Raw genomic sequence first — 17,969 nt, 5'->3', positions numbered from 1 at the left:
AATGTACCTGATGAAAAACAATATTTCCAATATACCGGCACCACACCATTTCACATGAAATGCCGCCTCAGGGGAAGCCACATGGCTGCTTGCAAGATCAAGGTGACCAGTTCATTTAGAAGGGTCTTTGCATAAGTGTGAGCAGAGCTGCAATGTACTTCAAGTACTGCCTGTTTGCTTTGCTGCTGTTCGACATTCAGCAAAGATTTAACCTCAACAACTAACGCCTCTGCATCATGCGACACAGGAAGAAGCGGGGAGAAAAGAAGAGAACTCGTGTTTGAGTTTCCGGCTTTACATTTTAGAAATTGGCAAAGGAAGGGTATCAGTTGGAGAGCATTTTTGTGGTAGTGATCATAATTCAGTTAGATTTAACGTAGTTATGGAAAAGGATAAAGATTGATCAGGTGTAAAAGTTTTAAATTGGGGAAAGGCCTTTCTACCGAGCTGAGATGTAATTTAGCTAAAGTGGACTGTGAACAGCTACTTGGAAGGTTAAGTCAGTGACAAAGCGGTGGGAGGCATTCAAGGAGGAGATAGAGAGGGTTCAGAACAAATATGTTCCAAAAAGTAAAAGGGGTGGGACTCCCAAATCTAGACCCTCCTCCCATCCCTCTCAGTTGTCAAAGTAGGATAAGGCAAAAAAGGGAACCGCATGTCAGATACTGAGTAATCAATATTGCAGGAAGCCTAGAGCATTGAAAATGCAGGAGCAAAAAAAGGAAAGTAAAGATAGGGCATCAAAAATAGTCAAAGTACAATAAAAGAAAACCAAAGATGTTTTATAAATACACGAAGGGCAAAGGGTAACTTAGAAAAGAGTAGGGCCTATTAGAGACCACAAAGCAACTTGTGTGGAAGTGGAATATTTTTATTCGTTCACGGGATGTGGGCATCACTGGCCAGGCCAGCATTTATTGCCCATCCCTAATTGCCCTTGAGAAGGTGGTGGTGAGCTGCCTTCTAGAACTGCTGCAGTGATGCGCATGGTTCTCAAAGAATACTTTGTGAATCTTCACAAAGAGGTGAATGATGAAGACATTGCAATTAAGGAGAAGGGGGAAATATTGAATGGGACAAATATAGCGAGAGAGGAAATATTCGTGGATTTGGCACCTTTAAAAGTAGATAATTCACCAGGCCCAGATGAAATGTATCCCAGGCTGTTAAGAGAAGCATGTGAGGAAAAAGCAGAGCCTCTAGCCATTATATAATAATCCTTTCTCGTTACAGGAATGGTACTAGAAGACTCTGAATATTGTGGTGTTGTTTAAAAAGGGAGAAAGTGATAATCTAAGTAAATACAGGCCAATCTGCCTAACCTCAGTGGTGGGCAAATTGTTGAAAAAAATTCTGAGGGATAGAATAAATCATTATTTCAAAGGCCATGGGTTAATCAGGGACAGTTATCATGGGTTTGTTCATCAAAGGTCCGGTCTGGCTAACACAATGTAACAAGGAGTTTTGACAAGAGAAGCGTGTTTGAAGTAGTTTACATAGATTTTAGCAAAGCTTTTGACAAGGCAGGCTGGTTGGAAAAGTAAAAGCTTATAGGCCCCAAGGGAAAGTTGCAGGTTGCTCAGAGCAGGAAGACAATGATAATGGATGTTTGTTTGTGACTGAAAGGCTGGTTTCCAGTGGAGCTTTTCAGGGTTTTGTGCTATACCTCTTGGTTTTTTTTTTTGGTATAGGTTAATGATTTAGACATAAATGTAGGGGGCATGATTAAAAAGTTTGCAGATGATAGAAAAAATTGGCCCTGTAGTTGAATAGTGAGTAAGAAAGCTGTAGACTGCAGGAAGATATCAATGGATTGGTCAGGTGGGCAGAAAAGTGGAAAATGGAATTCAATCCTGGAAACTGAGATGTCATGCATTTGGGGTAGGCAAACAAGGCAAGGGAATACACGAAATCTGATTCTTAGATGTATAGAAGAATTGATGGACCCTGGACTGCATGTCTACAGAGCTGTGAAGGTAGCAGGACAGGTAGATAAAGTGGTTAAGAAGGGATATCAGATAATTTTCTTTATTAGCTGAGGTAATTCTTGCCTTAATTCTGGCATTAGAGGAAGGAATTGACTGCACTAGAGGAAGTTCAGAGCAGATTTATAAGGTCGTTGCCAGGAATGGAGAACTTTGGTTATGAGGACAGATTGGGTAGGGTGGAGTTGTTTTCTTTGAAACAGAGGCAGCTGAGGAGAGATTTAACCAAGGCGTATAAAATTATGAGGGACCCAGATGGGGTGGATAAGAGCAACCTACTTGCCTCAGCAAAATTAAAGTAATTGGTAGAGGGAGAAATATTTTCACCCGGAGAGGGGTGAGGGTCTGGAACTCACTGCCTGAAAGGGTGGTAGAAGTAGAAATCCTCATCGCATTTAAAAAAAGCACCTGGATATGCACTTTCATTGCCATAACCTTCAGGGCTACGGACTGAGGGCTTGAAAGTGGGATTAGGCTGGATAGTGCCTCTTTGGCTAGCACAGACAGAATGAGTGGAGTAGCCTCCTTCAATGCCATAAACGTTCTATGTCTCTTTGTTTCTGTGATACAGAGGGTTGATGAGATTTTTTTTCTTCATGCAGTGAGTGGTTATTATCTGTGTTGCACCACCTGATAGGGTGGCCGAAGCAAATTCATTCGTAACTTTCAAAAGGGGATTGTATACCGCAAAAGAAAACACCTGCGGGGCTGTGGAGAAAGAGTAGGGGAGTAGAAATAATTGGATATCTTTCAAAGAAACAGTATAGTAACAGTGGGCTGAATGGCCTCATTCTACGCAGGAAGATTCCATTAAAGATTTACTTTCTAACACATCAGTTCCTGGCAATTAATTTGACAAAAATCAGATTATTGTAAATGCACTTTGCAGAGCAAGAGTTCTTACCTTATTACTGCAATTCTTCTCGAATGAAATATCAAAGTGGCCAGAAATTGCCTTTAAATAAAAAAGAATCACATCACTAAATCAAAAAAACATAAATGTGTTTGACTCTCTGAATAATGTGGCAGCAGATGCAACACACTGGTGGTTAGTCAAAGCCAGCATTCACTTTGAGACTTGGCCTTTGTTACATTTTAAAAATTATTATTTTAACATAGCTGCAATAAATATTTATCACAAATATAGCACTGCATCATCTTAAACTATTTGTATGACATTTTTCTCAATGGGCTACTAAAATTGGTAACTGCACAACCAGCTGCAGAATTGCATCTTCATAGAGAAGCCTTCAGCCGCTACAATAACAACCTGCATTTATATAGCATCTTTAACAGTGAAAAATATCCCAAGGCCCTTTAAAGGGGTGTTATCAGACAAACTTGACATCAAACCATCTGAGGGGGTATTAAGTTAGGTTACCAAAAACTTGACAGAGAGCTAAGTTTAAAGAAGCACTATAAAGAAAGAGAGAGGAGTGAAGAGGTGGAGAGATTTAGGGATTTGAAGCCGGAATTGGAGGAATAGTGTTCCTGGGAGTTTGCAGCCCTATCTTTGACCAACACGCTATAAACCAGTGAACCGAGATTTAATTTAAGCAATATCACAGGCCCAAGGATAGGCCTTTTGTTGTCAAGAAATTAGTGATAGTTTTATGTCTGAATGATAGTTTAACCATATTTTCATTTTGAAAGAAAAAAGCTGCATTTATATAGCACCTTTAAAAACCTCGGGATGTTCCAAACTACTTCACAGCCAATGGAGTATTTCTGAAGTGTGGATACCTTTGAGACGTTTGGAACAAAGCGGCCAAATTATACACAGCAAGATCCGACAAACAGCAACGAGATAATGATCAGAACATCTATTTTAGGAATAGATGAAGGGATAAAGTTGGCCAGGGCACCAGGGGAAATCTCCTGTTCTTCTTTGAATAGTACTATGCAATCTCTTACATTCACCTGGGAAAGCCTTGGTTCAACATCCCATCCAAAAGATGGCACCTCTGACAGTGCCCTTAGCGCTGAACTTGGTGTGTTAGCCTAGATTTGGGGCTGAAGTCTCTGAAGTGGAACTCGAACCTATCACCATATTTTGGAATGCAACAAAGGCCAGTTAAGAGCCTGGCCCCCAAGACAGCATGCTGCCTATAGCAGGAAAGGCAGACTGCCTTCTTGCAGGCATCCATTGTTTTCATTGAGCCATTCGTTTTGAAGGTATAAACAGGGTGTTGATGCTTTCCACTCTGTCCCAGCGGATATTAAAATGGTTACAAAGCCCGAAGTGAGATCAGTGTGACTGCGAGGGAACCCCACAAAACTGGCTGAAAACATCTTGGTCGTGGAACTCCAAAAAATGATTCTTCACAATTATTCTCCTGCTTCTGATAAGCAAATAAAAGAACAAAGAACGAACACACACACACACACACATACATCTCCCTAATTTTTACTCGGGCTGAAAATTGGGCGGGCTATGGTCGAGAAGGGCGGTAAACCTTCCCGAACTCAGCAGCGCAAAGCTTGGGAGGTTTAACTGGGGGCCTCATATGCATGCCCCATTCGTTCTCCACCCAAAAGGGGCAGGAAGTGATAGTGGGCCAGTAGAAGTGAATGCAACAGTCCCTGGCACTTAGGTGGGGGCATGGAGGGGTGGTGGGGGGGGTGGTGTTAAGAGGGTGGGAGGAGAGGTTTGGAGCCTGGTTAGGGAGAACAACACATTTCCTGTGGGGCCCAAGAGCTCTCACACTTTCTCTGGCCTCATTAGGATTCTTATAAAAAAGGATCACTATCTGGGGTCTCCTCCGGCCCTGACTCTGAGGAAGCCACAGGCCTATCCACATTCAGGCCCACATTTAATAGCAGTTGGGCTCCAATGCCATCATTTGAAGATAATCTGCACATTTAAAGAAGGCCCCAGCCAGTTTCTGGGATCAGTGCAGTCCCACGTGCAATTTTAACTGCCAGGTCGCCCGGTTTCCACTGTGCAGGCAGTGCTAAAGTCACCTCTTATGTGCCTTCAGGTTATTCACTTAGCAGTCGAACCCAACTGTGTCCATACATTATTACACATATACCATTCATAATGAGGAGACCTGGCTGCTGTTCTTCCTCCCCCTAGCATGGGAAAACTAAAGCTAATTGTTGTGCTCCCCGCCCCCCAGCTAAGGTCAACTTACAGTTCTTATACATTATCTGGGAAGGACAGGGAAGCCTGAATCCGTTCTATAGTGCAAGTGATTTTAATACCATTGTAGATTTATAAAAACCCCGGTCTATGAATTCAACATTAAGATAAGGAAGAGTAATATAAACGACAGAGCCAGCCTGAGTCTTTGTGATCTATGGGGATCTGTAGAAAAATCTGCAATGGATCGTGTTTACGAGATCAGCCCCTTTATGTGAATTGCTCTCCTGCAGCCTAGGCTACAGAGACACTAAATATAAAAATGCTGGAACTCATTCGAGACCACGGATCAAACTTGGAAACTCTGAGGTCTGTGTCGCTCAGTAATATGTTCGGCAACGCAGTTTACTCATTGAACCATTAAAGGAGCCTGAAGGGAAATTTAAAATTAGGCTGTGTCCCAAGGTAGCTTTCCCACATGGGAATGCAGCAATGTCAAATCTGTAAGTGCAAGTTAATGAATGAGGAAACATCTGCATGTGTATATAATGTCTGTACAAATATTGCCTATTTAGTAACTGATGTAATCACCCCTATTTAAGGTCAAAGGCTGGTAGGCAGAGAAGGCTTGGGACTTTTCCCTTCCACTACAAGTCCTGCTTTTTCACCTATTCATATTTAAAATGTACCTTGGGTACGTACTAAATTGCAACTTAGAATTTGGGACAGGCTCCATCAGGAGAAAAGTTAATGTTCCCATCAAGATCGCTTCTTCCACATACGCCCATTTTGTACGATTTACCCTGTCCTAGACTTTAGCCCCAGTGCAGTTATCTGCTCCTTGAACATTCTGCATAAATAATTGAGTCCGGCCTGTTGTCTTCCACAATCATTCTGGTCAGGTCAGCACCGAAACACATTGCTGTAGCACTTTTTTTTGGAGCTTTTACACTGTGGTCCTGTTGCTGACACTCATCTATATGTTCTATTGCCACTAAGATAAGTTTATCCGTCCATATGAGGTCTGTTGCAGCTTTTGTCTGGGTCATCTGATTGGCTACGTGTAGGTAAGACCTCCTTGGATCTTGTAACTAACATGCTGAGTCTGCATTATCCCAGTACATACGAGTGCTATGATGCCAGCCACTAAAGGCCTTGTTACCATGTGCATATGCAATTGCCGAAATGGCAAGACCTAAGGACCTGTGCAGAGTCAGCATCACAGAATCACAGAATTTTAATGGCACAGAAGGAGGTCATTTGGCCCATCGTGTCTGCACCAGCTCTCCAAATGAGCATTATGACCTAGTGCCATTGCCCTGTCTTTTCCCACTACCTCTGCACATTGTTTCTATCCAAATAATCATCTAATGCCCTCTCGAATGCCTCAGTTGAACCTGCCTCCACCACACTTCCAGGCAGTGCATTCCAGACCCGAACCACTCGTTGTGTGAAAAATGTTTATGATGAGGGAGGCAGTCGAGACAAGAGGCAATCTTCAATGTAGCACATAACTGTGAGACTGTGACATGTGGAAGCTCCTCTCCACAGGCCAATCCCAAAGTTCAATGTAGTATCACTACTTCAGTTGTTAAGATATTTACTTTTCCTCTTTTTATTTTATTGTTCTCCTTTGTTTCTGACTCTATTAAAATGTTTGTTCCATCTCTTCAGTTCTGAAGATGCAATACTGTCTGAAACATTAACCTGTCCTTTTTTTCCCTCTACCAGTACTAACAGGTTGTGTGTTTTCACTTTTGGTTTTGTTTGCTTCCAATCTACTTTGATCGATTAAGGTTCAGTTTTCAAACTATTAACACCTAATTACCACGTTATTGGGAGAGGTTGTGCACTGAGTGCCAGCCAATAAGCCACGTGCTTCCTTCAACCTTCCGGATCATTCTGTTGAGTTCTCTTGCTAAACCATTTGGTGAGCTTGGATCTGCTTCACCTGTCTCTGTTTTGCACAGGATTGAGGCACGTTTTTAATTCTGCCATTTAATTTCAGCTGGAGGCCAAAATACCCAATTTTCAAAGAGAGGCTAGTGAGTTTTTTGACCCTATGGCCTTGAATGACAGCAGAGCATAGGCCAATGCTATCAAGGTTTGGGCGCAAGGTTGCCATTCGGAAAATGTGGGCACATTTTTCTGTTTTTAGTCGAAGCCTAATTATAACCAAACCGATCAGTAAAACTTTGTAGATATTCAGGATGCACTTTAAATCCAGCAAGAATCAATTAATGCGTATGCTGGCAGTAAAAAAAAAAGCCAAATAAAAAACTGCATCAATTAATTATCCATAAATGTGCGTTGATGGGCTGCCAGCAGGTACAGATACCATAGAATTATAGATGATACAGCAGAGAGGGAGGCCATTCAGCCTATCATTATATGTGCTGGTTCTTTGGTATAGCTTCCAATTGGATTGGAGTACAAGAATTTAGAAGCCTTACTACAACAGTACAGGGTTTTGATGAGACCACGTCTGCAGTAGTGTGTGCAGTTTTGGTCTCCACATTTAAGAAAGGATATGCTTGCATTGGAGGCAGTACAGCAATGGTTCACTAACCCCCCTGGGATAAGGGGGTTGTCCTATGAGGAGAGGCTGAGTAAATTGGGTTTATATTCTCACGCGTTTAGAAGAATGAGAAGCGATCTCATTGAAACCTACAAAATTCTGAAGGGGCTTGATAGGTTTGATGCTGAGAGATTTTTTCCACTGGTCAGGGACCTAAAACACAGAGGCATAGTCTCAGGATAAGGGCCAATCATTTAGGACTGGGATAAGGGGAAATTACTTCATTCAAAGGGTTGTGAATCTTTGGAATTCTCCACCCGAGGGGGTTGTGGATGCTCCATTGTTGAATATATTTAAGGCTGGGGTAGACAGATCTTTGGTCTCTCAGGGAATTAAGGGGAATGGGGTCCAGGTGGGAAAATGGAGTTGAAGCCCAAGATCAGCCATGATCATATTAAATAAGGGAGCAGCCTTGACAGGCCATATGGTCTACTCCTGGTCCTATTTCTTGCGTTCTTGACTTCACGTTAACTCTACTCCCTGCTCTTTCCCCATAGTCCCACAACTGTTCCTGATGATCTTTGAGTTTCCTGCTAAATGACATTTATATTTATATTAGAATTAATTAGCATTTTAGGTAAAGAATGTAATTCAGTGGCTTGCTAGGGACTGGATTCTTTGCAGGTAATTAACAGACTGTCGCTGATGGTTACTATAACAGAGGAGTGCTAATTTTCCATTATTTTTGTTGAACAGTCATGAATTGAGATTTCTGGTATAGTAAACCTTCATATTCGTTTTGTTAAACTGGGTATCTAACTTTTTTTTAGGTCAGTGAAATGTACGGTAATGGCCTGCATTTATATAGCATCTTCAACATTGAAAGCATCCTAGGGAGCTTTTGCAAAAGGGTGAGGCGATATAATTGAAAGGGAGAAAGGGAAAGACACTGAGCCACAGAAGAGGAGTTAGGAAAAAATGACCAAGAGCTTGTTCAAAAGATGGGTCCCAAGAATACCGTATATACTCATGTAACGGTCGACCTTGTGTAAAAGTCGACCCTGACTTTTGGCCAAAAATCCATAATTTTTCATATACCTCATACTAGATTTGGGATGGCGGGAAAAGTCTGGTGCATCTTTTTCACAATAGCTCTTTTCTCATTTAAACTGTCAGAAATAGCCTGGGACAGCAGGTTCTTGCTGAATTCAGGACCATGGCCAGTGACTTTGAGACGGTGCCATTATTGGCAGTTCCCAAGAACTGGCATAGATTTCAACCTATGTCCCCGGGGCTGGACAGGCTGACCATGGAGTTCTTCAGGGTGTTCTGGGACATCCTGGGAATGACTACGCGGTGGTCCTGGGGAGAGTATCGCGACCGGGGAGATGCCCCTCTCATGGCGCAGGGCTGTCATTGCCCTGCTACCTAAGAAGGGGGATCTCAGCTACCTTAAGAATCGGCGCCTGGTCCCCCTCCTCAGCACAGATTACAAGATCTTTGCCAGGGCAAAGTCCTCTCGCCTTGGCACCATGCTGGACCACATGATCCACCCTGACCAGTCCTACATGGTCCCGGGCCATACCATCTTGGATAATATCCATTTAATCCGGGATGTTATCCACCTTTCCCAGAGGACTGGTCTGTCAAGCGCCTTCCTGTTTCTTGCTCAGGAGAAAGTGTTCAACAGGAATCACGAATCACGAATATTTATTCGGGACTCTGTGAACATTCAGGTTCGGGACGTATTTCATTGCCCGGGGATCAGACTTCTGTACGTTGCCGCAGAGTGTCTAGTTAAGGGTAAATGGTCCTTGACGGCGCCCCTTCGCTTTGGGAGAGGAGTGCGTCAGGGCTGCCCCCTGTCTAGCCAGTTGTATTCTATCTGCGTTGAGCCTTTCCTGCACCTCTTGCAGAGGAGGTTGTCGGGATTGGTTCTGTGTGGGCTGGGCATCGGGGTGGTCCTCTTGGCTTACCCTGATGACGCGCTCCTCATGTTCACCGGCCCAGCTGACCTCCGGAGAATGCGCGAGTGCCAGGAGGTTTAATCTGCCGCGTCCTCTGCCAGGATCAACTGGGGCAAATGTTCTGGACTCCTGGTCGGTCAGTGGCAGATGGACCCCCTACCCGAGGAGCTCAGGCCTTTCACCTGAAGCAGGACCAGTCTCCTCTACTTGGGGGTCCACCTCTGCTCTGCTGAGGAATCCTGACAGGAGCTAGAGGCCAAAGTCACCACTTGCCTGCAGCGCTGGACAGGACTGCTCTGAGTGCTGTCTTACCGGGGTCGAGTTCTGGTCATAAACCAGCTGATTGCCGCCATGTTGTGGTACCAACTGGTCACTTTGACCCCTCCCGCAGAGTTTGTCACAAAAATCTAGAGGATGCTAATTGATTTCTTCTGGGACAAAAGGCTGAACTGGGTCGAGAAGTTCTCAGTCTCTCACTTAGGGAGGGCGGTCAGTCACCTGTGTGCCTATGTACCCAGGTGGCGACTTTCTGTCTTCAGGCCCTGCCATGATACCTTTATGTTGAGCCCCCTCCAAGATGGTGTGGCCTGGCAACGTATTTCTTCTGTCAGGTGCACGGCCTGAATTATGACATGCAGCTCCTGTTTGTAGACTTGAGGGGCCTTCGTGGCTCCTTGCAGGCATTGCCCATCTTTTACCAGGAACAAAGTCTGGAACATGGTCGCCTCGCAACGCAGCTCTCCGCTGTCAGGAGTAGCGGCTATCGTCAGGGGGCCACTGCTCAGGAATCCGCACCTCCAGCACTTTAGGTGGCTGGTGAGGGGGTGGTGGGGGGGGCAAGAGAAGCTGTGGCTGCCAGGGTGACCACGATCGGGGACGTGCTGGGTGGGGGAGGAGTGGGCCAGATGGTTCCACAAGAGTTGCCGCATCGTGCGTCGGTGGGTGTCCGACACGTGGCCAATGTCATCCACGGCCTTTGGACAGTCGCACTTGGCCCGGGTGTCATATGTGGTCTCGAGGGCGCTCAGGTGTGCGGAGGGCTCCTGTCCGATCGAACGTCTGCTTGGATGGAATTCCCCCCAAGCTCTGAACGCTCCCTCGGGAGCTGATGCCCCATAACCTGAGTTGCCTTGCGGAAATGCCCTCTGTGCCCTTTAGAACGGTGCGGAGGGGTTTCCTGCATGGGCTGCTGCTGCACACCCTTCGCCTCCTTGCCCTCGCCCGCCGCCCGGACATGTCCTGGCGTGCCCTGTTGCCGTCAGGCGGCGGAAGTCCCCATTTGGGGTTCCCTCTTCGGGGGTGTCCTGCCCCTTTCCATCGGGGACCTGGGGTGGAGGGTATTCATGCAGCAGTCCCGTACAATCATAGCATGTGTCAGTTCATGGACTCCCAAGCTGCCTGCGTCTTTTGCGCCTTGTGGAGTCCGTGGACCACGCTTATGATAGTTGTTGTAGGCTTCACCCCATTTTCAGTTACTTGAAAAAATCTTTTGCTTTTGTTTTGTTTGCACTTCAGTCCCACGTTCCCGATCTACGGACCCGGTGTGGAGGGAGCAGGGGAGAGAGGACGACCTCCTTGTGAAACTGCTCCCGGGCCTGGCCAAGTTGGCTATCAACAGTTCCAGGCAGGGGGGTGATCGAGGGGGTTGTCCGGCCCGACTGTCTGCCCCTCTTCGGTGGCTACGCTTGCGGCCGGGTGTCCCTGCAGAGGGAAGCCCGCAGTGTCCGCTGGCACCGAATCCTTCTGTGCTCGGTGGGCACCGTGGGGACCGAGGTGCTTTCATGACCCCCTCTAATCACATTTTGATTTGATTTTGTAAGCGTGATTTGTTTTTACTTTTGCAGTATTCATTTAAGGGGCTGCCTCTTACCTTGTCCCTGATTTTGTTAATTTATTTGGTTTGTAACAGAAAGAGTTACATCAGGACACAGGAAACCAAAACAGATCAGAAATGACGGGAAGAGGGGATTGACCAGTAAAACAGGACACAGTATGGGGCAGTATACAAACATTTTAACTTATGTAAGCTGGAGGATGTGTAACCAGCAAGAGAGCAATGGAGAAACTGAGCTTGGAGGTGACAAAAGGATTTCAGCTAAATGAAGCTGAAGTAGTGTGAGAGGCAGGCAACCTACCAGAAATGGAAGCAAACAACCTTGATGATGGATAGGTCCTGGGGTTTGAAACTCAGCTCTCAGTTGAACAGGACATCAAAGTTTTTGCCACAGACCAATTCAGCTTTGACTGAGTGGCCAAGGCGGGGTGCGGCATCAACTGCAAGGGGAGGAGTTTATAGCAGAGAGCAAAACACAGCAGCTTTGGCATTCCTTAAGCTTAGCCAGAGGAAAGTTTGATTTATGCGAGTTCTAATGTTGAACAGGCAGGCTGACAGCACAGAGATGCTCAGGAGAGGTAGAGCTGTCTGTCCTCGGTGCACAGACTGATTCACGGTTGAGGATAATGTCACTGAAGGGCAGCACGCAAATGAGGATGAAGATAAGGTGCAGAGAAATCCTTGGAGAATTCTGGAGCTGTGTGGGACCAGTAAGAGAGGCCATTGGTGGAGATACAAACGCGGTTTTCAATAGAATATTGTTGATGGTTCCAGGCCCCATATTCTGGGGGATGAGTGTAGGGGTGGTGGATTATAAATGGGAGGAGTTTTAAATGAGCAAGGTGAGCATCACCCCTGTGGGCCCCTAGTGTCATCAGTTAGCAGCCCGACCTATTTTAACTCCTTGACCACATTTACACCCAGCCATCCAGCTGCCCACCAGAAACATGTGTAAGGAGGCAGCTGGCTGCAAGCCGGCAGTCAAATCTCAGTCACCCTAGAGGTTGCCTGCTGACACTCGCGAGGGAGGGAGCCAGTTTTCGCAAGGCCTCACGGCTGGGATTGGAGGGAAGCTCAAAGCAGCAGAGGCCCAGGCTTTCTTTGTGGGAGGGGGCCAGAAGAACATCCCTGGTCCTCCTGACCCCACAAGGCTAAGTTTAAAACTTGCAATTTGAGGGACTCTACTTCACCCACATCAGGTTTTACTGAGCCAATTTGTATGTATTAACGAGTGCCCCATCCGAATCAGGCGGGTGCCTTGGCTGCATGTAAAAATACCCAATTAAAGTGGTAAAGGGCATAATGAGGCACTAGATATTTGAAAATCAATTTTAACTGTGCACTCAGTCTGTTTACTTTGCACGGGTTGAGCTTAAAAATCAACTCCTCTGGATATTGCCAATCATTAAAAGCCCTTCCCCTTTGTTCTCCAGGGCATTTGTTGCAATTGAATTAAGTTACCCAGCACAAACAGGAGCTTCACTGATACTAAGCCACCTTTGCTGTGCTGGGGAAGCAAGATCCCTGTGACAGGGAGAAGAAAGAAATTTAGAGCTGGTATTTTTCAACAACTTTTTGGGTTGTAACATTGCTGCTTTCATTTAAAGTATCTGGGAATTATATTTATACCTTTAAATCATATGCAAGATATAGCTTTTGAGCCAAATACCATATATTATGGGGGATGATGCTAGAATGAGAAGACTGAAGTAGATGGAATCCTATCTGGTTGCTGACAGGTACAGCACATAATCCACACTTCACATAATTGTTATACATTTACAGTTGCCTCCTAGGGATTGTTCTATTTAATCACTGTAGAGCTTGTTAATTCACCTACAGAACAGATTAATGCAAATCAGTGTATATTGACATGGACAAGTCAGATTGGAGGAGGTTTGTGCAACAGAATTATACGACAGGGGCTGATGAATTCTAATCGTGCCTGAAAAGCACAAGTTATTATTCTCAGTTACAGAACCGTGGTGATCAATACACGCTTCCCTCTCCACTCCCCTCTCGCACACCATCTTCACTCAGATCATGTCCTCAGGTTTGCCTGCTGCCTCGGCAGTCTATAGTGTGCAGCAGGCTCTTGCGCACTGACAGTCCCCCGTGGTAAATGTTAAGCGAGGGAAAAATGAGAGACAAGTGACTGCAGTCTGTGGCACTTTCCCATCCGCGGCTCCCTGGAGAGCAAGGCTGATGGACTCGAGTTATCTGACTGTACTTATAATCCATCCTCGCATTTCTGAGCGACATCAGCTCGGAAATAGTGACTACCAGGCACCCAAGGATAAATGACAGCAGCTGAATGCTGACAAGTCAGTTCAGGGAAATGGGACTGGGTGGGAGGCGTCGCAATTTTGGGGGTAATTCAGTCTTTTGTTCCCTATAAATACCTCTTCAAGGCAAACAGCATGGGTCAAGGACAAATAAATTGAAATCTTTAAAAGCCAACAGCTGCAGCACTTACCAAAGACTCTTGTTAATCTTCCAGAAAAATTAAAATAAATGAATTCCCGTCTTAAATAAAAAACAGACCACCTGCTACCTTCTGTTAGAAGCAGACAAGAAATCCATAAAAATTAACAATTTCTGACAGGTGAAGAAAGTTAAGCGTTGAGACTTTTTGTTGAGCGTCATGCTTTAGGTGAAATCTGGCATTTGGCTCAAAAATATTTTTATTTTGAACTGCAAAAGTGCCTGGAATTCTATCAGTCACTGCAGAGCAATGTAATTTTCTCTATATTTGAAATTTTAAGACATAGAATTAGAAAATATATGCAAACATGAGATATCTCATTTTTAATGAGTCAATTGTCCCGGAATTCCATATCAAGCACCATTGCAGAAGCAGCACAAGGAGAAGGCATCATCCTGACTTGGAAATACATCGCTGTTTCTTCACTGTCACTGGGTCAAAATCCCTCCCTAACAGTGCTATGGGTGTGCCTACACCACATGGACTGCAGCGGTTCAAGAAGGCGGCTCACCACCACCTCCTCAAGGGCAATTAGGGATGGCCAATAAATGCTGGCCTAGCCAGCGACGCCCACATCCCATAAATGTAAATTTAAAAAATTATAACACCCAAGTGCTACCATGGAACACAACAGTGTGTTAAAACTTAACAGAAACAAATAATTTACATACAGTCCTGAAGAAAAGCAGTGAGCAAACTTAGTCCTGTAACAAAAACACACTCTGAACGGTCCCAGCATATACTGTGCACATCAGGGAGCCTGTTAGTGTTCACTAATGCCCTTCGGTTTGTGGGTTGTGTCTAGAGGTTATAAACTCAAGTTGAGAGGGACGGCACACAGAAATAAATTATACAGTGTAATGAAAGAAAGTGTCTGCAATGAGGTAAAACACTAGGACAGCAGAGCATTTGTAACAAGAATGTATGCAACTATATGTAACAAGAAAGGAAGAAAGAACTTGCACATATATAGCAGTTTTCATGATCTTAGGATGACCCAAAGGGTTTCACAGCCAATAAAGTGTTTTGAAGCATAATCCCCGTCATACTACAGGGAAATCCAGCACCCAATTTGCATGGAGCACAGTCTCGTAAACAGCAATAAGATAAATGACCATATAATCTGTTTTTGATGATGTTGCCTGTGAGATAAGTATCAGCCGGGATAGCAGAAGAACTCCCATTTTCTTCCTCGAGTAGTGCCATGGGATTTTTGAGTCCACTTGTGAGGGGAGGGGGGGATAGGGCCTCGGTTTGACACCTTATCTGAAAAATGGCACCTCTAACAGTGTAGCACTCCCTTATTACTGCATTGAAGTGCCAATCCTGATTTTGTACTCAAGTTGTTAGAGTGGAACTGGAGGTCACAATCTTCTAACTCAGAGGTACAAGTGCTACAACTGAGCTAAGGCTATGTGCTTGCATGAATCCTGTAACTGATACCTCCTATTTTCTAGAATAAGTGAATACACACAAAATTATGATGCACAAATATTTGACTGACATCAACAGCACTAGCTCAATAGTAATACGAATGATTATGGAAACCAAGATAAAAACTGAAAAATCCAAGCAATTCACTCCAATCCAATCCAACCCAAGGTGCAACATTTACCTTCCATGGGATTTTATGGTCATCATCACTCTGCTGTTTGTGGGTCCTTGCTACGTGCAAATTAGTTGTTCAATTTTTCTGCATTACAACAGTGATAACACTTCAAATTCCAACTGTAAAGCTCTTTGGGGCATCCGGAGGTTGTGAAAGGCACTATATAAATGCGACTGCTTTCCGTTTTTATAGAAACATCCTAAAAATTTTGATTAGACCCAATTGTACCATATATGTGAAAAACAAATAACTTATATTTATGCCTCAAGACACATGTAATGTAAAAATAGTCACCTAGTAACAAAAACAACAGAGATCCCAATGACCATAACAATTACTTCAGCATCTCCTTGTTAAGTATTGCGGGGAAGGTCTTTGCTCGCATTGCTCTGACCAGATTGCAGAGCCTGGCATCGCTCATCTGCCCTGAGTCTCAGTGTGGTCTCAGAGCAACATTGGCATGATTTTCTCACTTCAGGAGTTACAGGAGAAGTGCCACGAGCAGCACAGGCCAGTCTACATTGCCTTCATAGACCTCACCAAGGCCTTCAACCATGAGAGCAGAGACGGATTCTTTAAACTCCTGCGGAAAATAAGGTGCCCGCCTGGACTCCTGGGAGTCATTTCTTCTTTCTTCAAGAACGTGCGCAATTTCGTCAGTTATAATGGAGCATCATTGGAGGCATGATCAGCAGTGGGGCAAAGCAGGGCTTCATACTGGTGCCAACTCTCTTTGGCATATTTTTTCTAAATGCTGCTATTGTACACTTTTAGCGACCAAATTGAGGGTGTCCACCTGCTTGTCAGAGCCGACAGCAAGCTGTTCAACTTGGCAAGGCTGCGCAGCAAGACCAACGTGCACAATGTCCTAGTTTGTGAGTTGCTCTTTGCTGATGAAGCCGCGCTGGCAGCCCATACTGAGTTTCACTTGCAACAGCTTGTCGATTGGTTCCCCTTAAGTTGCAAGAAGTTTGGAACTGACAATCAATGTGAGGAAGACCAAAAGTTATGGGCTAGGACGTAGAGACTCCACCTTCCAGCAACATTGACAACCTCACTCTGGAGGTCGTCCACAGCTTCACATACCTTCAATCAATGATTAGCAGCAGCCTGCCCCTTGATGCCGAAATCCGCACCAGGATTGCCAAGGCCTCGGCTGTCATGTCAAAGTTGTGAAGTCAAGTGTGGACCAACAGCAAACTAACTGAAAATACATAGCTCTGTGTGTACCCGCCTTCTGTTTTCAGTGCCCCCCTTTACAGTAGCGAGGCATGGACAACTTGTGCAAGCCGAGGTAAAACAGCTAAACAGCCTCCACCTCCGCAGCCTCAGACGAATATTGGGTATCTCCTAGCAAGACAGAATATGGAAGTATACCAGTGTGCAGGGATCCCCAGCATGTTTGCCCTCTTGTGTCAGAGGCGATTCCGTTGGCTGGGTCATGTGAGCTGAATGGCTGTTGACCACATCCCTAAAGATATGCTCTACGGTGAGCGAGCTATCGGCAAGAGCCCAACAGGTCGCCCACGACTGTCTGTGAGACTTTAAGTTGACCGGAATCAGAGTTGATGCATAGGAAGTCCTCACTGCTGAGTGGAGTGCCTGGAGATAAGCAGTCAGGAAGGGCGTGGCAAAAACAGAGGACAAAAGAAATGACCAGATGGCGGAAAAGGGAACCTACCGGAAGGAAATGATATCAGTTGGCCTCGGGTCATTCACGCTATTCATCTGTGCCAGCTGCAGAAGGGACTGCCACTCATGAATCCACCTCTACAGCCATAGCAGATGACGTTCAATACAGAAGTGGCACACACCCTGGGCGCAGTCCATCGTCTCCTGAGACAGAAGGATGCCAATACTACACTATATTTATATCATGTCTAATCGCCACACCTCAATACATTTCACAAATAACAAATAACTTGAGTTATTTATGCAAATGAAACGGTCAATTTTCCAACAGCAAGATTTCCTAAATAGCAAATAAATAAATGACTAGAAATTCTGTTTTGGTTGTACTGGCTGAGGGTAAAACATTGGCGGGAAACCAGGAGAATAATGTGTTCTTCCTTGAATCATGCCATGGGAACTTTGGCGGCAATCTTAAGTAGGCCGGGCTATGTTTAGTGCCTCATTCATAAGATAGTACCTCGGACAAAGCAGCACTTGCTCAGTGCTGCACTGAAGTCAGCCTAGATCGTGTCCTCAAGCCTTTAACAAGGATGGAACATGCAATCTTCTGACTCAGGGGCAGGAGCACAACAAAGTGAGTCAATCTGACACGTGATTCACAATCTATGGCCGGAATTTTCCGGCCCTGTTGGTGTCGGGTGTCATGGCGGGCAGGGGGATCTATCTGGCGAGAAGGCCAAAAGTCGGTTTCACGCCGGGATCATCCGATGGTATCCACACCAAGCCTGCCCGAGGCCGGCGTGAGCCCACTTTACATTCCGCTAATGGGATGCAAAGGAAGGCCCGACCGGAAT

The 17,969-nt window shown here is 45.1% G+C and overlaps 1 protein-coding gene across 3 annotated transcripts in view; it reads right to left on the bottom strand.

The window, feature by feature from the left end:
• The window catches only part of prmt3 (protein arginine methyltransferase 3), a 215,827-nt gene that overhangs the window by 42,089 nt on the left and 155,769 nt on the right, over positions 1–17,969 (bottom strand). For all 3 annotated transcript variants that reach the window (XM_078549514.1, XM_078549516.1, XM_078549515.1), the window contains exon 14: positions 2,890–2,940. In XM_078549514.1, coding sequence (XP_078405640.1) covers positions 2,890–2,940 — 51 coding nt within the window. The remainder of the gene's footprint in view (positions 1–2,889; positions 2,941–17,969) is intronic.

This window comes from Cetorhinus maximus, chromosome 9 (genome assembly GCF_964194155.1).
Source record: "Cetorhinus maximus chromosome 9, sCetMax3.hap1.1, whole genome shotgun sequence".
In the NCBI taxonomy this organism is placed as follows: domain Eukaryota; kingdom Metazoa; phylum Chordata; class Chondrichthyes; order Lamniformes; family Cetorhinidae; genus Cetorhinus; species Cetorhinus maximus.
This window is presented reverse-complemented; position numbering and strand designations above follow the sequence as displayed.